General features: G+C 41.7%; 1 protein-coding gene across 5 annotated transcripts in view; it reads left to right on the forward strand.

The window, feature by feature from the left end:
• The window catches only part of JARID2 (jumonji and AT-rich interaction domain containing 2), a 317,392-nt gene that overhangs the window by 165,818 nt on the left and 129,089 nt on the right, over nt 1-22,485 (forward strand). For 3 of the 5 annotated variants that reach the window (XM_023555804.2, XM_064280939.1, XM_010596209.3), the window contains one exon: nt 2,460-2,601. The exons of 1 other annotated variant lie outside the window; for it this stretch is intronic. In XM_023555804.2, coding sequence (XP_023411572.1) covers nt 2,460-2,601 — 142 coding nt within the window. Of the gene's footprint in view, nt 1-2,459; nt 2,602-12,371; nt 15,449-22,485 lie in introns of those variants that run through there. One more of the 5 variants, XM_064280950.1, reaches the window with a different exon arrangement.

Below are 22,485 nucleotides of genomic sequence, written 5' to 3' on the forward strand. Positions count from 1 at the left end.
TTTTCAAGGCTATGACCTTTTGGGAGCAGATTGCCAGGCCTTACTTCTAAGGCACCTCTGGGTAGATTTGAACTCCAAACCTTTTGGTTAGTAGTAAAGTGCTTAACCGTTTGCACCGCCCAGTTGCTGTTGAGCTGATGCCAACTCATGGCAACCTCGTGTGTGTCAAAGTAGAACTGTGCTCCATAGGGTTTTCAGTGGCTGACTTTTAGAAGTAGATCACCACGCCTTTTATTCCTTGTACGTATAGACTGTCGAACAATTTCAGCTAAAACCAAGAGTACGTACACACACACACACACACTTAAAACGCGCACACTTCTTTTTTCTCATTAATTCTACATATTCTGTAACCAGATTTTTTTATTTGGAATTTCCCATTCGTTTCAATGTGGTAATTTGTGTATCTCCTCTTTGTTTTACAAATATGATTTATATCCCTGGACCAGTACTTGACTACATTTTGTCTGTATCATTTCAACTGCTTGGATGGGCTGTCATTCCGCCGCCCCTGTAAAGACATCACTAAAGCGCTTTAATTTAGCACTGCTTATTAGAAATATTATTTGAATCATATACCCTGATGGCGTAGTCATTAAAGCTATGGCTGCTAACCAAAAGGTCCATAGTTCAAATCCACCAGGTGCTCCTTGGAAACTCCATGGGGCAGTTCTGCTCTAGCTATGAGTCGGAAACGACTCTACGGCAATGGGTTTGGTTTTGGTTTGGAGTGCCACATTACAAGGATAAACAGGTGATGTTAATTTTTATATATTTGAATTAATGTAGTAAAAAATATATTTGAATTAATGTAGTACAGACAAAATATTTCAACAATTTATGAAATTATTGAGATGTTACAATGTGAAACATTCAAATTAATTGCAATTAAATAAAATTTAATGTCCTTATTCACAGTAGCCTTCCAGCCATATTTCCAGTGCTCACTAGCTGATGGGACTAGTGGCTGCTGTAACGGATAGCACAGTTCTCTCTGAAATGTTGATCACATTCATAGACTTCCATACAATTATGCCTCCTTTGGCCTTACTGTGTAAAACTCCCACATTTTCTCTTGGGAGTTTGTATATGTTTTTATTTCTGCATTGTAGTTATAAATCCTAAATCCACATTGTCTAAGTGATAGCCTGAAATTTTACGTACTCCATTTTATTAGATTTCCAAATTTACATTATTGCTCATTCTGAAATGATGTAAAAATAGATAGATGGAGGAATATATACTTAAACAGGTAAGGCGGCATGGTTTCGTTGCAGTATACTGTGTTTATCGTGAACATTTTGTCAAACATACAGAATATTCTGTATAGTGTTTAATGGAACTAACAGGAAACATTTTAATTTCCATCAGAAAGTGACTTAATACAGGGAAGTTGGTGCAACGGCTGGAAGAGCAAAAATCCAGGGGCCAACCTGTACTTATGGCTTCAAGGTCAAACATTGTAGCTCTGAAACTACAGATAAGATAGGTTAGCATTGCTGCCAGTGGCCAGCTCCTTATAGCACGAAGCCAATGACCAGAAAGTGGACAGTGGCTTCTAGCCACTGTAGACACTTGTGCCTGCATAAGCATTCCATTGCAGAACCTAAATTGTATCCCAAAACCCTAGCTGCAAGGGAGTCTTGGGCATGAAGACAGGGATTTTATTCAGCCTTCACCCACCAGTGTGGCCTTACTGCTTGTAATAGTACTTGTTTCTTGAATCTCCCAAGGGCTAGCACCTCCTTCCCTAGGGCCTGTTTTACATTCTGATTACCAAAAGCATAGCCAGAGTCTCCAGGACTCTTGCTCCATCCGTGGATGGTGGGTGTAAACGTAGTCATAGAGAATCTTTTGGAACAATCAAAGACAAATCTTGGTTAGGGTCTATAATAGATTGTTGTGAAGAGCAACTGGTTCCATAGAATTTCTAGTTAAAGACGTAAGATGGTCTACAAGATAATGATTCTTTTTTCTTGTGAGGTAGTTAGTGATTCCTGAAGGCAATTGAAAGAGATCTTGTCCATAGAAAGTTCGAAAGTCAATTTCAGCATTTTTAGACTAAATATGTAGCAGTTGTAGGATAAGTAGTTTGGTAATATTTGAAATGTCTTTATTCCTTTTGACACCCTCTCCCAATCCTTTTTTTTTCCCCCAGTCCCGAAGACGTACTTTACAAAAGAGCCCGGAAGTATATTATTATTACAAATATCTGCTCGATTTTTCCACCGTTCGTTTTTTTTCTCCCCCCCCCCGCCTTCAGGCATTTCACTCTTAAAAGTAGGAAGAGATTTGAGCCCTCCCCCCCCCCCCATTCAAAAGGGGTATATGTACTTCTTGATTTTCTTCTATCCACATTCCTTTGTCTCTTCACCAGCCATTGCTTAGGGATAACTGTGGGCCAGTGCTGCTTCCTGATGTCATGTGTTTAAGTGTTTGTCCCCTTCTCTCATCTGTAGGGCTCCTTGGTAATGGCCAGTCTAAGGGATTAGGACCAGCATCAGAACAGTCAGAGAATGAGAAGGATGACGCATCCCAAGTGTCCTCTACTAGCAACGATGTTAGTTCTTCAGATTTTGAAGAAGGGCCGTCGAGGAAAAGGTTAGTACCCAAAGCGGAAAACGTTGGCACCCGAGACCAGGGGCTGCAAACTCAGGTGCAGCCTTTTGCCACACCGGAACATAAGCCCCTGCACCTGATCAGCTGATTTCAGTAGAGGAGCCAGAATTCTGGAGGTTTGTCTGAAGCTTCCTGGTTTTTAAATATGGCTTAGTCTTTCTAATTAAAAATCAATAAGCCAAAAAATTCTGTGAGCCAAACTAAACATGTTGCTGCCATAAGAATTTCCCCCAAAGTTGCCAGTTTGTTATGCCTGCCTTAACTGGTCATTTTAATGGAGTCCCATCGGTAGCAATCCTGAAGAATATATTGAACAGTATTTTGTTACTTCTGAAAGGAGTTGTTTCTAAAAACTCAAAGAATTAAACGTGTTTCTTTTAAAAAAAAAAAAAAAATTTTTTTTTTTTTCTTGTTGGGGAAGTAAAATTACGTCCTGTGCATTTTAATCCATTGACTTACAACCAAGTTAGTAGCTGTGGAATTGGTTCTTAAAACTAATTTATCAGCAGATATTTTTGTATGACTTTTCTTTAATATGCTGAAGAGTTTTATAAGGAAGTTGGCCATCGTAGTTTGATAAGAGTTTGTGGTTTCATGGTCAAATACTGGCAGTGATATTGTATAATACTCCTTTTAATTTGGTGTTTTCAAAACCCATTGCTAGTGTCTGCCTTATTTTATATTGCATGCATTGTTTACCCCTTTTTTTTTCCATTTTAGAACTTATATCTCATTTCATTACTTTCCCATTCACATACTCGATATTTTCCCTGGATCCCTAGATTGATGACCTTTTCTTAGAATCTGTTAGTTTGAGAGTTTCGGAAAAGGGAGGAAGAAAAAAATTCCCTGATCTGGTCTCTTTGTTTACTTATTCTGCAGAGTTAGAGTTACTTTTCGGAAACTGTCTAGCCGTGTGTATGTCATGAACAACTGTGTATTAATGGGAAATTGAGAAAAGGACAAGATTAGCTGCTTAACAGAGCTGTATTTGGGATCTGAGGTTTGAAACGCATAGCTCAGTCTTATTCATCTATCATGCAGTGTCTTTGTTTAGCTCACAGTATGCCGAGTGTGTTTTAACTGTATTAACTTCTGTCCTCATTTTGTCTCAATCCTCAGTGCCATGTCCTAGAAGATGCCATTAGATTTGTTATTAGTACATTTTGATCTGCCAGTGCACTGGGCTTTGTGTGTTATTCTTTTTAAAGGCACTTCGGCAAATATCTTAATGACAAGCCTATTATATTACGGATAATGCCATAATGAACCTTTTCCCCAACCCACCCCTTCCCTCCATTTTAAAGATGAATCATCATAAAAAAGAGGGACTTCAAGGCTGTGTAATAATGTATCAGGAAATTATTGGAGTATGTAATAATAACATCTATTATCCATGCTTCCGAGCTTCGGTGGGTATTCATGCCTCTGGTGTCATCTTTCATCTCCATTTGGGGAGCAGAATTGTATAAGTCTGTGAATGGAAATGACAGTACCGGCTCCTTTAGCTCTGTGGTTGTCCCTCATGCTCCCCATTGGCTGTGAATTGGTCAGCATGTGGTGTGATGGTGATGATCAGTAGGCTTCATTTACTTGGAGGTGGCTCTTCCTCCCCTCCTCCGAGTGCCTCTCCGAGATGACGGTGTTGGTGCCCTCCCCTTTGCAGTGGGACCATGATGTTGTATGGTAGCTGTATACTGAGCTTTTATTGTCAATGAAAACCTACCAAGGCAAATCTGCTTTAATTATTAGTGAGCCAAATCTCTTGTCTATACTGAATTCATATGGACTCATGTTAATGACTCAGAAGAGCTTATTACTTGGTTATAGTCACACTCTAGTAGTGAAATCCATCAGAGACATGTGTGGACAAAGGATTAACAGGCTAAGGTAGATGTGGGTCTGATTGGAGTAGCCTTGAGTACAGAAGAAAGAGAGGGGCATTTGTAGCTTTCAAACGGGTTGTGTAGTTAGGGTATAGTTTTCTTAGCAAGTATATGATGAACGATCATTTTTAAATTAATACCTTCAGGTTTTTAAGCACTAATTTTTGATTCCTCAGTGGTATTGTGTTGTTGTAGTACGAACCTTGCCTTCTGAAGGATGATGGATGAAGTGGAGCTTGAACTCCTGAAGCTTTGTGAGTGTACTGTTGAGATTGCATGCTCAGCCTCCCTCCATCCTCACAGACAGTTTACCTTTTCTAATAAGCTGATGGAGTGTGCTGTCCCTGGTGAAGATCTCAAGTCAAGCTCAGAGTAACTGCCTAAAGTGGTTATTTTAAAATGCCTTTCAAGCACTGCCTGCTTTGTTGACTAGGTAACATTTCTTACTTTGGGTCTAAAATTCCCTGAACATCATAGATACATGGATGAGGATGTTTGAAGGTTCCCTTTCGGTATTTGAGTTCCTGGGTGATGAAGATGGTTGAAGGCTGGTGGTTTGAATCTACTCAAAGGCAACTCTGGAAAAAATAAAGGCCTGGTGATCTATGTCTGAAAGATCACAGACATTGAAAACCCTATGGAGTGGACCTACGCTGTAATACATGGGGTCACTGTGAGTCAGAATTGACTCAACAGCAAAAAAGAAAAGAGAAAACCCTGGTGGCGTAGTAGTTGAGAGCTACGGCTGCTAACCAAAAGGTTGGCAGTTAGAATCCACCAGGCGCATCTGGGAAACCCTATGGAAACGTTCTCCTGTGTCCTGTAGGGTTGCTGAGTTGGAATTGACTTGACTGCAGCTGGCATGGTGTTGGTTTTTTGGCATTTAGACTTTTTTTTTCAGACCTTAGCCAGTCTCATTTTCCAACCTGCCAGTTGGAACTAGTACTTTTTTTTGTCAGATGATGCCTGTAGCATGTTTTTAAAAAATCTCCAGCCAAAGTCTAAATCCAAACAATTCAGGTCACATTTTATGCATTTGCTTTGGAAAAAGTATTGTCTCTCTCTCTCTTTTTTTTTTTTTTAAATTACATGAATTGCTAGCTATTCTTGTACACGTAAAATTATTCCTGACGTGTACATCATTTTAGGTAGGTGCTTTTAGGATGAGTTAATGATGCATTTTGCCTTGGTCAGCAGAGAAAGAAAAGAAGGAAATTTCTGTTTGACTTCCTTCTTCTGAAAAATAAAATTTATCTGTGTATGTGGGGTGGGGAGACCAGTGCAGACCTCAGTTCAGACCTTAGCCGGTCTCATTTTCCACCCTGCGAATTGGAACTAGCATGTTTTTTTGTCAAATGATGCCTGTAGCATGTTTTTAACAAATCTCCAGCCAAAGCATCTCATGTGTTTACTACGTGTTGTTTTTCCGCAGTAAACCCCTTAAACTGTGTTTTTCCCGATGTACTTGTTGCCATCGCTTTTCCTTGAAGTTAGGAATCTTTTGGGCGGATATAAAAGCAATAACGTCCAGAGTTCCTATAGGGTTTTGCCTTTTTCTCGAATTTGTTATTCTTTTCCTTGGTATATTTCTTTATGGAGGTTTTTTAGAAAAGGTATTTTTAACTAACCATTTAAAGGTTATTATCTAAAATCATTCTTTGGAAAAGGGAAAAGTCAGCCCCTCTTTAGAAGCTCTCTGCCTACTCGGTGGACAAGGCAGCCCAACAAATGGGGGCAGGCTGGACTCAGATCACCTGGAATGCTGGGTTCTTTCAATTCCTTAGTGTTAATTTTCTTTTGATCATTGTGGTAGGTGAATTATAAAAAATTAAACATTAATGGAGTTTTTTTCCTGTGTGGAATGGAAATTCCCTTCCGAATTTGGTGTCCATGCCTATCCTTACCTGCTATGACCTTATATTGGCCGTTCTGTTACATTTGGTTGTTTTCGTAAAACTTGTGTTGATCCTTCAAGTATCTGAGTATTTGCAGAAGCCAGAACAGACAGATAACAGGCAGGTGTGGACTGACCGTCAGGAACTCTTAGGAGAATGAGTTTGGAGATGGGGTTATTTGACTGGTAGAAAGAAGTAGGTGGTGATGGTATTCTTTCAGGTGTAAGTAAATGGAGGATCCAAAATTGATGATTTCAAAAGATACAGCAGAATTCACAGGTATCACTGCGCTTTGAAAGGTCTCTTTATGCCACTTGACTTTTACAGAACTTTTACATTAGTACCTGTTGTCGATAGCTGAAAGAAATCCTTGGAATTTCACTTTTGTGATAAAAGGCTGAAATAGCATTCAGCGTTTGTTTTGCAGTGAGCCTTTAAAGAGGCAGTGCGTACCTGAACGGCAAGACTGGCTCTGCCCAGCTCCTTCCTAGGGAACTGTACTGGGCATCAGGTAATCTAATCTCTGTGAGCATCCGTGCTTTTTCTTGATTTATTTTGTGCATCCATTAGCAAGATGTGTCCTAAGATATCAGAAAAGTCTCTGTGTTACTTGGTATGATTTGGTAGATTATTTTTGGGCCTGGGAACACTCAAAAGAATGTCTCATATAAAAAAACTAAGGGTAATTGCTTCTTCGATTGTCGCCATCTCAGCTTATGAAAGGCTTCATAGGAATGCTGTACTTGCAGATAGTGGTGGAAACCTGTATTTATTTTACTTTATTTTTTTTTGGTAGAGTAGATGGGTGGAGGGAATAGGTAGTAAAATTTTAAAAACAGTGGTATTTCTTAGGGATCTCTGGGAAGCTTTATATGTAGCGTAGTGGTTGATAACATGGACTGGAGCCGAACTAGGTTGTCTTATTCTGGCTCTACCATTTACTTGTTTTGTGACCTTGAGCAGATTATATAACCTCTCTGGTCCTCAGTTTCTTCATCTGTAAAATGTGTATGGCGGTAGAAACCACCTCAAATGGTGCATTTTGTGAATCGAACATATTAGTTCATAATGAGCCCTTATATGTGCGTTAGTTGTTAACAGCTATCATCTGTATACGTGAGACATGAATTGCTACATGTGAATAAGCATGTTCATTGGCAATTTCTCAAATATATGTTTGAGGAATTATGATTAAATACAATTTGTGATTTATATCTTTTCTCCATGGTGCCCCATCACAGCAATCTTGTAGGCAAGTGGAAAAGTGTGGGCACGTGTCCCTCTTTGAAATTACTAAGTCACAGGAAGGACTCTTGCGCTGTGACTTTCTTCCACAGAGGTTGGTGTGACCAGGTATTTGCATGAACGAAGCTGGCAAGAGTCGGGTAAGATTGTGGTTTGAGAAGCCGGGGTTGGTGTGCAGATTCCGTTGGAGCTATTCACACATTAGTCATTGCCACTCCTTTGGGAACAACCTCTGTTTCTCTAGTACTTAATACTGAGATCGCTTATAAAATATAACAACCTAGTAGGTTGTTCAGTGTATACTACTTTTTGTATGCTAATACACTTTATAAAACAAACTCCAAATATTTTTCCAGGAATACTTAAAAAAGTGCAGATGCTGCTGCAGGGGAATAACTCTTTTCTTTTTGTCAAACAAAAGAGCTGCTTTATTTTAGTTAGGCCTTTGATATACTGTAAGACTTACTGAGTTCAAAGTTACTTAGTCCTGTTCAAGACTGTTGAATTTTCAATGTAAAGAGTTATTTTGGGGGGTGGGTGCTGTGACTTAATGAAGTTTAGCTGTTGAATGTGAATAGATGTTGAAAATGATCAGAATTCTCCCAGGCTTTTAACAGGTGTTCCTTTCACAGCTGATATATCAGTATTACTGTTTTCCTTAGTCTTCTCGTTCTGAGTTACTTCGCTGGTGTAAAATACTTTCCTGCTTTCCAAGTTTGAAGGGAACATAGTCTCAGGTGCATAGGATTCTTGTTTGGCAGCATGCACTCACTGTTACAAATTGAATTTATTCAAGAGAGGAAATCCTTAAGAACTAACTATTGACATCCATCAGAACTGTAAATTTTTAGCAGCTTTTTACATATCCCTTTAACAAATCCATCAGTAGTGTTAAATGCCCTGTCCCCCGAAAACAAAGCAAAATAAGCAACAGCTTTGACCTGTTTCCCTGAACTTTGATTTAGGGTTAAAAGCCTCCACTGTTGTTATACTGCTGAGATTGTTTTACAAAGGAGAGATTAGCACTATTTCTAATTTTAAATTAGAGAGCTGTTTTGACTGAAATATAGTCACTACTAATAGGAAGTAAACAAAGGGCAAAATGTGGGAATAGAATTTTTCATGGCTGCACTGATAACAGCAAAAGGTAATTTTGGAAGTCATTGTAGATATGTATCCAGCCAGTGGTGTGGATACTACAGTACCTACCTGCTTTCTTTGTTTACGTGTGTGGTTGCCATTTCTGGTGCTCTTGGTTCCTTCCTATAGAGATCCAGGTCTCCTCGTATCATTTTCCTTTCACTTGAAGGACTTTCTTTTAACATTTCTAATATAGGTCTGCTGGTGGCCTGTAATCTTGCAGCTTTTATGTATCTGAAAAGGCCTTTACCCATCGTTAGTTTTTTTTTTTTTTTTTTTTTAATTTTGAGAAATCCACCTTAATTTTTGGAAGGTATTTTCTGTTGGTTATGGAATTCTTGGTTAACACTCCCCCCTCCTCCATACTTTAAAGATGTTGCATTGCCTTCTGGTTTGCATTGTTTCTCTGTGTTTCATTTTGCTTAACATGTATTGTAAGTGGTTTCTTCTGCAGTATTTAATCTGCTGTTAACTCCCGTTCATTGTATTTTTCATCTCAGGTGTTTTTGTTTTTTATCTCTAGAAGTTTGGTTTGGGTCTTTTTATATCTTCACTGGCTCTCCTCAACATCCTCAGTCTTTACCTTCTCAAATGTACAAATACTGTTACAGTAAATATTTTAATGACCGTGTGTACTAATTGTATCACCTGTCACTCTTGGGTAAATTTGGATTGAGTGCCCCTCCCCCCGTAATTAAAAAAAAAAAAACTACTCCTTTGGGTACTGGATGTTTTTTTATTTCACTAAATGTTTTTTGAGATTTGTTAAGTTACTAGGAAACAGTCTGATCCTTTCCTGTTCAGCTTTTAAGCTTCATTAGGTCAAGCCAGAGCAGTGTTTATGTGGTGGTGGTGGTGTCACGTGCCATCAAGTTGATTCTGACTCAAAGCAACTCCCATGTGACAGAGTGGAAATGTCTCATAGGGTTTTCTAGGCTGTAATCTTTATGGCAGTGGATCGACAGATCTTTCTCCTGTGGATGGATTCAAACCACCGAACTTTTGGATTGAAGCCAGGCACTTAACCATTGTGCCACCAGGGCTCCTTTGTGTTAATATAGGGCTGTGTTTTTCCCACTACTCAGGCAAACCCTTCTGAGTACCTTTCCTGATTGATGCCTTGTCAGTTATGTTTTCCTTGTTGGCTAATAGGAACAGGCACTACTCTTGGCCCTCTAATCCTTCTGGTGGTACTTTCCCTTGAGTAGCTCCTCACACGCATGTACTGGTCAGTATTCAGCTGAGGACTTGAGGGGCACCATCTGCAGATCTCCAGATTTTGCCCTGTGGTTATCACCTCCTTGCACCATGGACTGGACATTCTCTAAGGCAGTAGTAAGCTGGGCAGTCATCTGTTGCCTATCTCTCAAGGATCACAGTCTTCCGTTGTATGAAGTCCATTGTCTTGTTTGGATTTTTAGTTGGTTGAGGCCCGAAATGGAAGTTCCTTGCAGTGGGTCTTCGAATGTGCAATAAGAGAAAGAGAAAAAATGAGAAAGAGACCCCCCCGGAAATGTTACCACTGTGTTTGCCCTTAAACTTGATCACAATTCATAACCTTTTAGTGTAATTTTGTTAGTCATTAAAAAAGAAAAAAGTGAATAGCCCAGGTGAGCTCTGACCTGATGAAAATTTCAAATAAGGAAGCAATTGACATATAAATAGAAGATCTCACTGTGCAATAGAGCACTTGACTATTAGAAACCTTTCAGATTCTTTGAAGCTTCAGAATCCGTCTCCAAAAGAGGCTGCCCATTAGCAGTAACCACCCCTTAGCGAATATAAGACATTGTACTAATAAATCTTATCTTAACCCTCATGAGATACCTGTAAGGTTTTTTATTTTCCCTGTTTTACAGCTGAGGAAGTCTGAGTCCTGAAATGGTTAATATACTTGACCAAAGTCACATTTCTCATAAGTAGCAGAGTCAGAATTTGAACCCAAGTCTTCATTGCTGTAATGCCTGGACTTTCCCTGTCGCCTCCCATAAACATGTGTAGTAGATGGTTGTATCATATGTAGGGGTTATCCTTTCAGCTAGCTACCCACCGTGTACAAATTACAGAAGGACGCTCCCTTTGGGCCAGCACCTGGCATAGGGAGCTGAATGTTAGCTGGATCTCAACCCCACCTACTTCCTCACTGGACACTTTGTGCAGTGCACAACCAGTGGTTATCCTCATATGTTTTAACCAAGAAAACACTCTTCTCTGCCCTTGTTTGTATTCCTTCTTTTATGAAATAAATGAAAATAAATTTTCAATGCAAACTAAGTGATAGAAAGTGAGAAGACGTTAGCTTATCTTGAGCAATTCATGTTTGGAAAGTGTTGCTGTTTCTGATATCTTCTAATAACTGGAGTTCTCCAGTATTTGAGGTTAGAGATCATGCTTTCATGTGTAAGGGCACTTGGGGGGTAGCCTAAATGTGAGAATGTTTCTGACCTAGCTGACTATCCTGTTTGAGGTGGCTGTTCCAGGAGACCTGTGATCACTCTATGATTTTACAGGTTGTTCCTCCCTGCCTCTGGATGAATAGTTCAGTTGACTGGAGTTGGTGAGTTTTGGAGGTGTCTGCTTGTGGCTGTGCTTCACCAGTCCTGCTACATTCCAAGTTGTGGGAAGGGGAGTTTGTATTTTTTAGTTCTCAGCTCCTTACCTTGATCCTAAGTGTCTTCCCGGATAAAAATGGTCACCAGAATGAATTTGAGGGCCCTGGTTCGACATGTCAGGTTGGACAGCACAGAGCTCTCAAGCCCTTCTGGTTGTGCCGGAAACACAAATGAGCTGTGCTAACTGCAGGGTAGGACACACTCGTGGCCATGCTTTCTTTTCCTGCAGGCAAGTCCTTTGGGCTTATGTTCAGAGACCTCTCAGGTAACTCTCAGGAAGTTCTCTTTCCTCCTGTAGGGGACACAAAACACTGGGTGTCTCTGGTAAAGAAGAGCCCTGTCTTCCCCCTGATCGTGAAATAGAGCCTGTTCATTAGCTACTCAGATAAACATAACGTCTGACTGTTTCTGCATGTTAAATTATTTATAGGAGATTTATGAGCTTCCCCTCCTCCCTTCCTGTCTGGGAATTTTAACTGCTTGGTTGATTATCATGTAGCATGATTTGGGGTTACAAAGCAACGTTTTGTATTGCTCCAATTTACAGGAAGCATATCTGAGTCTCTATCCGGGTCATCTTTCTCTAGAGTTAGGCCTGGTAGTTTGTTCACTTGAACAGTCTCTAAAGGTGTTAGGCAACCCCCTTTATGGAGGTCTAATTATGTAACTCTGTCATAGCAGCAGGGTAGGGTGGATCTAAACCAAACCAAACCAAACCAAACCCAACCCAACCCAACCCAACCCAACCCAACCCAACCCAACCCAACCCACCCTGTTGCTGTCGAGTCGATTCTGACTCATAATGATCCCACAGGGCAGAGTACAGCTGCCACACAGGGTTTCCAAGGAATGGCTGGTGGATTCGAACTGCCGACCTTTTGGTTAGCAGCCCACCTCTTAACCTCTGTGCCACTAGGGCTCCATGGTATGGATCTAAAGATGATTAATTTAGAGCCTGATTTTTTTAATTTTATTGTGCTTTAAGTGAAAGTTTACAAATCAAGTCAGTCTCACATAAAAATTTTATTTATATGACCTTACTATATACTCCTAGTTGCACCCCCCGCCCTCCTCCATGGGTCAACACACTCGATCTCTCCACCGTGTAGTCCCATGTCCATTCAGCCAGCTTCTGTCCCCCTCTGCCTTCTCATCTTCCTTCCAGACAGGAGCTGCCCACATAGTCTCATGGGCCTACTTGAGCCAAGAAGCTCATTCCTCACCAGTATCATTTTCTGTCTTATACTCCAGTCCAATCCCTGTCTGAACAGTTGTAGAGCCTGATTTTTGTTTACAGGAAATTCCCATCCTAGAGAGAAAAAAGAGAGAAGCAAATACTTTGCGATATAGTGTGAAAAGAGCCACAGAAGAGGAGCATGTTAAGCCTATAGGGACACAGAGCCGAATGATGAAGGAAGTGTCTAGGGAAGTGGGGACATCTTTAGTATGGTGACATGTGCACTTAGTTTTTTCTTTTATGGGGCAGGAAAATAAGAGTAAAGGAGGAGGAGGGAGTCTTTTATTCTAGCCATGCTCTAAGCCCCGTGGTGGAATCTTCTTGGTGACTTAAGTGCTCTTTGACTTACTGACAGAACACGAGGGCCTGCCAACTGCAGGCTGACAGCTAGATTAACGTGAAGGGACAGGCCCAGTGCCTGGGGTTCCGTCCACCCAGTGGCTGGATGGGATGTTGCTCATAACAAGATGAGCATCTGGTGTGCTGGGCTATGTGCCAGGAGATGAGACAGCTGCTTGAGACTTGCAGAGCAAGAAGGGCCAGGGGTCGATGAGGTTGAGCCTTCCGGTAATCCTTGGGTGGAGGTTGAGGCTTGACACATGAAGTAGATCTTTGTTCTGCTGTGATAGCTTGCTTCAGCAAAGCTTGTGTGCATCAGAGGTATGCTCTTTTTCTGGGAGAGTGCAGGATTTATTAACTTTTCTTTACCAATCTAGTGAGCTTTGAGGTAAGAAGGTTACTTGATGCTTTAAAAGGGCACACATGGTTCTTGAGTAAAAAGAGCAGGCCCCAGTCCAGTTTTCTGTCTTGGAGGGAACCTCATTCTGGGAGTTGATTTAAGAAATCTCTCTTGTAGTAAGAACATGGCACACCCTGGGCCCCCTCACCCACCTTTTCCTGGGTATGGGAAGCGCCATATTGGCAGGGCCTACAGAGGTACTAAGGAGCCCTGGTGGTGCAGTGGTGAAGCACTTGGCTCCCAACTGGAAGGTTGGCACTTTGAGTCCAACACCCTCTCTGCAAGAGAGAGATGTGGCAGTCTGCTTCTGTAAAGATTACAGACTTGAAAACCCTATGGGATAGTTCTACGCTGACCTATAGGGTTGCCATGAGTAGGAATTGACTCTATGGCACAGGGTGGACAGAGGCATTTGGGGGTGGAGTGGGGGCAGTGCAGGCTTTGGGTTGGATGGAACCACCTAGGCCAACTTGAAATATCCAACAACCCGCTGTGTTTTAGAATTAAATGAAATAACATCTCTCAACACTGGGTTGGAGTGTGTGGTATGCTTTAGACTTGGTCCCCAAACCAGTCTAAGCCAGCATGTGCTTAGAGGGCTCAGGCACTGCCTCTGTCTTTTTATTGAATGAATGCTGAACAACTGCATTAGCATTTTTCAGTTTTAGGAGAGAACAGGGAACTCCAAGAGGGTTTCAGGACTTCACCTCAAACAACAAATCCCATTATTTCATCTTTTTTTTTTTTAATTTTTTAATTTTTTTAAACATCAGTGGAAGAAAATACTTAAGGAGGTTCTTGACTAATCAAAAGGGAGTTAGAGGGGGAAAGACTTGTAGTTTTTGAAAGCTGCCACTGTCATTTTATGGGTTTGATGAGAAGACTTATAAGTTTACATCGGCATTATCCTGTCCTGAGTTTTAAAGTTACCATTGGGGCAGGGGTGGTGGGGAGAGCAAGAAGAGAGACAGAGATGGAGAATTAAGGCACCCCATATCTGACTTGAGTAATTTGGGAGCAGTACCTTTGTTTGTAGGAGCCCTGGTGGCACAGTGGTTAAGCACTCGGCGGCTAACTGAAAGGTCCGCGGTTTGAATCCACCACCTGCTCTGTGGCAGAAAGATGTGGCAGTCTACTTGCGTAAAGATCACAGCCATGGAAACTATGGGACAGTTGTACTCTGTCCTATAGGGCTGCTATGAGGTGGAATCAATGGCAACGGTTGTTCTTTCGTGTGTGTGTGTGTGTACACTTTGATGTATGTGGAATAACACTGCATAGAAATCTTTTTCCTGCTAGATACGGATTTGTGTCTTCAGACATCTTTGGTCCTCAATTCTGCAGAAACACGTACCAACTTCTGCAGAGGTTATTGTACGAGGGTCAAAGAAGAAGGAAGGAAATGGGGAGCACGGGGCCTGCCTCAGAGCCTAAGTGTCCTGTGCAGTCTTCAAGCTTGGCAGAGACGCATCTGATTTAATTGGTGATTAGTTGTTGCTGATGACACATTTTTAGACACTTGTGGGAATGAGTATCCACCCCCATAATTTGCTGATGTTTCCTGGTAAGCATGCAGCCTTCTGCCACATCTAATTGTTTAAAGAAAATGGCTAGAACCTCATTTGAGGCCGTTTTATTACTGCTGTGGCCATTTCCTTTCTCTGTTACCTCGGAGTTCAGATTGCAGGGATATTGCCTCCACCTCCCGTGCAAATTGTGGTCTAGCATTCTTTGTGGTTGCCACGGAAACAACTGGGTACCAGCTTCTTTTCTTCCCACTGTATCACAGCTATTCCTAGTCTTTTGAATATGAATGTCTCTGTCACGTGTTTTTACCCTCCTTACCTTTCACACCCCCAAAAGACAAATCTGAACGTCTCACTGGTAGTTTCAGTAGTCTCGGAACCCCCGGAAACGTTTCATCAGGTCCGCGATCTTCTTGGGTGAAGTTTAGAGTGAAGACACTGGTTCCAGTCGTCCCCAGTGAAAGGCAGTAGACGCCGTGTTTGTGAAGACCTGGAATCACCTCGCTTGTGAAGGAGACGGCAGCCATTAGTGTCCCTTGGGGTTCACACGTGAGTGCTGATGTGGGTGCTATTAGACATGTCTTTTTATGCAGGATGTTCCTTGATGTTAGCACCTCACTTTCTGATTAGCAGCTCAATCAAAAGCAGTGCCTTCCTTTTCACTATCTGCACCCCATACTTTTCCTTCCCCTTCCCCCTCACCTTCCCTTATATTTTTATGATGGAGTTTTGGGGGGTTAGCTGGAGAGGTTCTAAAGTATAGATTGAAGAGGGAAGACAGCAACCCAAATGACTTGTTTAGGAAGAGATTTTAGTTCATTTCTGCTATTAGAATAAGTAAATATCAGGCAGAAATACTTTCTCCTTTGCTTTAGGCTCAGTTGCTGTGATTTGCAAAGTCAGAATCTTGGAAGACTTTAATCCTCATAAAATGTCTTGATAGATTCTGTCCTGCTGGTTTAAGGCTCATTCCACAGTATTGGTGTAGAACCAACGCCATCAATCTGTGTTGGGACTGGGAGAGGTGTAGGTGATTGACACTGTCCAGGCTCTGCTGACTTGATTTGTCAAATTTCTTTGTTCAGACTTTAAAAGAGTTTGACCGTCACATCCCTGAGAGATGAGACTAGTCTTGTGTTTAGGTGGAATAAGTTTTTGTATGCTTTTGATAATATAATTTAAAAAAAAGAAAAGAAAAATCGAAGAGTACCCAAATCATATGTAAGGAAAGGAGATCTTTCTATGGTAGTCATTATATTTCAGAAGTCAGTTTTCTGAGCTTTGAAGATAATCTGCTATTTAGAATTGTCCAGATCTTTTGCACCATCCATTGTATTGGGAGGTATGTGTGTATTTGAAGTATTATCTATACAATTTGTTCTGTTTAAAACAGGTGAGAACTGAGCCCAACTTTTTATGGTAGTAATATACTGCGTGGTCCCCTTCTTGCTACCCCTCCCCCCCAACTTATTTCTCCATCTTTCTTATCTCCCTCTGGTTCCATGAATATTCCGTGGGCCCAAAACACCACACTCATCTGTTGAGAAACCAGAATGTAACTTGTAAACTTTATTTTACTCTTGAGCGCCTCTCTTGGGACATCTCATTTAGGGATATAAGAAAGCCAGCCCCTGTTTCCAGTTTCATAGGTTCTGGAGTCCTCAAAGTATAAGGTCATTCGGTTGCCATCAGCCATCTTTAATTAGTGATACAAGAGAAAGAAAGATGTCGTCTTCTTGCCTGAAGTCCTTGGAATGTCACCCATTCAGTGATGTCAGAGTAAGGCAGATACTTGCTTTCTGGTCACTTCAGAATATTTAAATTGAGCATCTGAGCCCATGATAATATTACTCTCTTAAGAGGTACTTTTTTTTAAGAGGTACAGTGGTAGTAGGTATATCTGACTTTTATCTTACGTGAACTAATAGTCTCAGATTGTGGTTTTCCCAGAGATAGAAGAAGAACTTCGGGGCGGGGGTGTGTGTGTGTGTGTGTGTGTGTGTGTAAAATTTAAATCCCATATCGAATCGCTTTATAGAAAGCCTCGATGATGTGGAGTTTTCCTTAATGTTAGTTCCTGTCGTCTACCTATATATAAAATGCAGAGACAAAAAATTTACAAAGAAAACAAACCATGTTTTAAAAATGAGTCCTCTCTCCTGCTATGTATATTTGGTTTCAGATATATGTCAAAATGGATGGAAACCTTTGGAGATGCTGCTGGCGTCCATATGAAGTGCTGTTCTGACAATAGTACAGGACAGTAGGATGGGTGCTTTGCTAAGTAAATTGCTTCTCTGATAACACAATTGAAAAAATGCACTAAGCAAGCATTGGCTTTGATGTTAGTTGCTGTTGAGTCTCCTTTGAGTCGTGGTGTCCCCATGTAGAGAAGAACTCAAATGTTGGTGGGTCCTGCAGCATATCTTTGAGATCATTGATACTCAAGTCCATTGTAGCAGCTACTGTGTATTTTTGAGTGTCTTCCAACCTAGGGGGTTCATCTGCCAGCACTATCTCAGACAATAGGGTTTTCATTGGCTTAATTAAAAAAAAATTTTTTTTATTGTGCTCTAATTGAAAGTTTACAAATCAAGTCAGTCTCTCATACAAAAATTTATATACACCTTGCTGTATACTCCTAGTTGCCTCTCCTCCTAATGAGACAGTGCACTCCTTCCCTCTACTCTCTCTTTTGTGTCTATTCGGCCAGCTTCTGACCCCCTCTGCTGCTCATATCCCCTTCAGACAGGAGACATCACTGGCTTAATTTTTGAAAGTAGATTACTGACTCTTTCTAGTCTTTTAGTCTGGAGCTCTACTGAAACCTGTCCACCACTGGCGACCCTGCTGGTATTGAAATACTAATGGCATAGCTTTCAGCATTGTAGCAACATGCACCCTTCCACAGTATGATGAACTGACATACAGATGGTGGGGCTCTGAGGTAGTAGGATGTAATTAAGTCCATGTGGTGGTCATTGGTAATCTCGTGGGAAAGACCATCTTTGTCAGTGCCTGCTTACCTGGGGGTGGGTGGGTGGGGGGTTCCTAAGGCATCCTTCCCAGGCAAAAGCCCCCCTTAGCTTCCATGGACTCTTAGACAAATGAAAGGTCTGTAGAGGATGCTTTACGTAACCATGAGCAGGATGCAGGTACTTTGTGATTAATTTGTGGTGTATGTATTAACTTAAGCATTTTTTATTAGTCGACTTCAGACCATGCAGGATAGGAGTCTAGCATTTTCCAACTATGTGTACTTCTCAGAGCAATTCCTCATTCATTTTCTAGAATATAGTTACAGATTTCTTCAGCCTGTTATTCAGCCCCGAAGAAATATGTTTGCTATCACTGTGACAGCCTGCAGACTGTTGGTACACTGCAGGGCTGTAATCTGCTTATTGTTCAGGCAAATGCCATTGTGTAATACTGACTGGCACTTGGCCTTTCTGGAGCTTGTAGTTACTCCTTTTTGTAGGGATCCGAACCACCTTTGCCATAATTTCCTTCCAAATTCTCATCTTCTTATACCCCTTGCAGTCCAATCTCATTGAAGTGGGCTAGGATAAATATATGGAACACCTGTATTTGGGATCATCCCCTGTTCTATAAATGAGAAATCTAAGGCTTAAAGAGGACTGAGGAAGAGTCCGTCCTTAGGATTAGACTGTTTATTAGTACCTGAAATGGTTTATGAACCAGAATGTACACTAACCTTTTTTTCTTGTCAGGTGCCGTCGAGTCTGTTTTGACTCATAGCTATGTCATATGACAGTAGAACTGCCCCACAGGGTTCTTTCGGTTGTAATCTCTTTGGGAAGGAACTCTGGTGGCATGGTGGTTAAGCGCTCTGCTGCTAACAGAAAGGCCAGCAGTTCGAACCCACCTCGTGACTGTGGGAGAAAGATGTGGCAGTCTGCTTCCATAAAGATTACAGCCTTGGTAACCCTACGAGGCAGTTCTGCTCTGTCCTATAGGGTCGCTGTGAGTTGGAATTGACTTCATAGCATCGGGTTTGGGTTTCATCTTTACCAGAGCAGATCACCAGATCTTTCTCCCACAGAACCAGATGAGTGGGTTCAAACTTCAGCCATTCAGTTAGCAACCAAGCACCTAACCGTTGGGCCACCAGGGCTCCTTTTCTAAACAGCCAAAGTAGAAATGTCTTCTAAAAGAACTCCTACTGTGTAGGTTTGGGAAGTTGTGAGAAGACTAGGAGAGGAGGGTATAGCAAGTACAGCTTTCTCTTTCTCCTGGAGAACATTTATTTTCAAAGTCCTGAAGGATTGTGCCAACAAACATACATTGAAGGCACATTAAAGGCTTACACATTTGTGTCACTGTCACCACCACTACCACCACCTCCTCCACTGCTGCTACCCTTTGGTGTTAACCAGGTACTTTCACATGCTAATCAAATTTCTTGGTTCAAGCCTCAGATCCAGAAAACCCAAACCCATTGCTGTTGAGTCAATTCCAACTCATAGCCATGCTATAGGACAGAGTAGACCTGCCCCATAGAGTTTCTAAGGAGTGCCTGGTGGATTCGAACTGCCAGCCTTTTGGTTGGCAGCTGTAGCACTTAACCACTACGCCACCAGGGTTTCTTGTACTACAAGAAACAAACAATGTATTTAAGACCACCAATAAGCATGTTTCCTTCTAGTGAAGAAACTTAACATGTCAGTTAGGATAGTGATACCATGGATTTTCCACAGAGGTCCCATCTCCATTGTTTTGATTTTAACCCTTTTTCTAGGGAATTTGAGACAGAACTGTGAGCAGTCTGTCTTGCTGCTTTGTTTGCAATCCTCTTAAAACAGCCACTGAAGGTATGCTGTGGAGAATGGAAGCACTTGTTAAATAAAACCAACATGGGGCCTGTTCCCAGGAATTCTTGACCAGGGAAGCAAGCTAACCATGCTGAGCAGTGCCCATACATTTTTGCTAAGGGAACTAGCTCCTCCAGTTGATGTGGCACGAGTGTAGTCCCCTTTATTTTGGAAGTAGAATTTATCAAAGTGAAAAGATGAATCCAGAGTTAAAATCACTTTCCATTCTTGTTAATTTGGAATATGAAATAGGCCTTTGATATTGGTTCACCAGTTAAACTGGGCTTCATGACCACTTCAGGGAGACTGTCCTTGTAACGTGGCATAATAGAAAGAGCTCAGGCTTGGGAGTAAGCTAGATGTTTAGTTTGCAGCTACGCTCTTAAAGCTGCTTAACGTCTCTGAGCCTCCAGTTCCTTCTCAGATAAATGGTGACTGATACCTTATATAGAAACAGTTGCCGTCTAACCTGCCTCTGACTCATGGTGACCTCTTGTATGTCACAGTAGAACTTTGCTCCATGTGGTTTTCAATGACTGATTTTTTGGGAAAGTGGATCACTAGGCCTTTCTTCCCTTTCGAGGCACCTCTGGGTATACTCAAACCTCTAACCTTTCCGTTAGCAGCCAACTGTGTTAACGGTTTACACCACCCAGGGCCTCCATAATACCTTAACCCATTGACTTTCAGACTTAAGCATGTATCACAGTCACCTGCAGGGATTGTTAAAACACAGCTTGCTGGGTCCTGACCCTAAGGTTTTGATTCAGTAGATGTTGTGGGGAGCCCGAGAATTTTCCTATCCGGTAAGTTTGCAAGCGGTCCTGGTGCTGCTGGTCTCATGATCACTCTGTGAGAAACAGGGCTCTAAGGTTAAAGTGTTATATATGATTTAAAGCACCTGGCATGCTTCTGTTCTTCAATAAATGATAAATATCCACTCTGTATGGAAGCCTTGGTGGCGTAGTGGTTAAGTGCTATGGCTGCTAACCAAGAGGTCGGCAGTTCAAATCCACCAGGCGCTCCTTGGAAACTCTATGGGGCAATTCTACTCTGTTCTGTAGGGTCGTTATGAGTCAGAATTGACTCAACGGCAGTGGGTTTGGCTTTTGGTTTGGTATCCACTCTATATATTAGCTGTGTAAATAACATAGTGATTATCTTTGTGGTTGGTTAACCAAAAAAATCTTGGGAATCCCTTAACCTTTATCAAGTAGATGTCGCTTTGCCCCTGGAACTCTGGATCCCACACAGATAATCTCTTATTTCTGCGTCACTGAATTGGCGGTTTGTGTGACTCCTTTTGATAAGCGTTTAATTGGCTCTTTTTTCTCTCACGTGCTCTGTGCTTATTTTGATTTCTGTTTTGGATTCGTGTGCAAACCTTTGCTCAGACCAGTGTGGGAAGCGCGTTACATGTTCATCAGTTACTCTTCTCCGTTCCCCCCCGCCCCCCCAGTTTTGCGCTTAGGCCCTAGCAGATAGTCTCATGCTTGTTTGTCCTTTTGAGATTTTTTTTTTTAACATCTCCCCTAAATATTTCCTTCCTCAGCTTGTGCAGAAAGAGAAGAGCAATAATTTCTTTTCCTTTCCTTGCAGCTTATTTGAAATTATTTATAGACTAGGAGTTGGCTGCCTGCCGCCTGCTCCTCACCCCCAGCTTCTTTTTCTTGGTGGAATTTCAGTAAGACAGTTGCTTACGTGCAGCCCGCCCTACCTCAGGGCATGCCAGCTGAGGGAAGGTGTTTTCCTGCTGTAAACAGCTCGTCCAGGTGGGCAGTGCCATTTCATCTCGGAGTAACCCTGCAAGCGGTGGTGGTATGCCGGCTTCAATTTTACACCTGTTAGCCGATTCCCAGCTCCCTCTAGCTGGTAGTACGTAGTGTTTCCTATGGCCAGGTAGGTGTATCCACAACTCCCCGCCCACACCCATTTTCCAGTAGCGGACTGCTGATGGTTTCCCCTGTTCTTTCTGGGCTCTAGGGAAGAAACCTTCAAGAGTTATCATCTCCCTGTAAGTTATTTCTTCTTTCGTCTTATACTTGGTATTCACAGATGGCAGTCTAGCTGGTGATGAGACAAGAATCCAGTATTCACCACATCTCTCTTTTTATGATTCTCCCAGGCCTTAGAAATTTTTCCCATAGCTCTCTCCAGGTAGTGTGTGTGTGTAGCAGGTGGGGCTGTTGATAATGTGTGTGTGTGTATGTGTGTGTGTGTGTATATATATATGTGTATATAAAATGTGCCAGTGGACTTCTCATTCTTGCCTTGGTTTCACACGTTTCAGCTTGTACAAGACTTCATTTAATTTATACCCAGAGGGGAAATGTACCCATAAAATATATACATGCCTCATAAGCCTGTCTCCACCTTTCACTACGTGCCTAACAGCTTCTGTTTAGTGCAAAGCAAGTTGTGTTTTAGACCGGAGGAGGAGAGATGACACTAAGTAGCACCATAGACGTGTCCCTTGGCGCCCAGAATTCATGCTTCTGGTCTTCTTTGCTGTGCAGGGCAGTTCCATATACTGATCCCTATTTTCTCAGTGACTTAGGTTTTAAAATGGACTTTGTTGTCTTTTTAGCCTATGAAGCTTTTTAGGTGTGGGAGTAGGGGTATCCTAGAGTTGCTCGGACATTGGCCTGGAGCCACGACCCTAGAAGAGCTGATGGGGGGAGAGAGAAAAAAATTTTGCTAGGACAATTTTGGATCAGTTCTTTACTCAGAAATGTGGGAGGGAATGGATCGATG

The sequence above is a fragment of the Loxodonta africana genome, chromosome 1 (assembly GCF_030014295.1).
Source record: "Loxodonta africana isolate mLoxAfr1 chromosome 1, mLoxAfr1.hap2, whole genome shotgun sequence".
Lineage (NCBI taxonomy): Eukaryota > Metazoa > Chordata > Mammalia > Proboscidea > Elephantidae > Loxodonta > Loxodonta africana.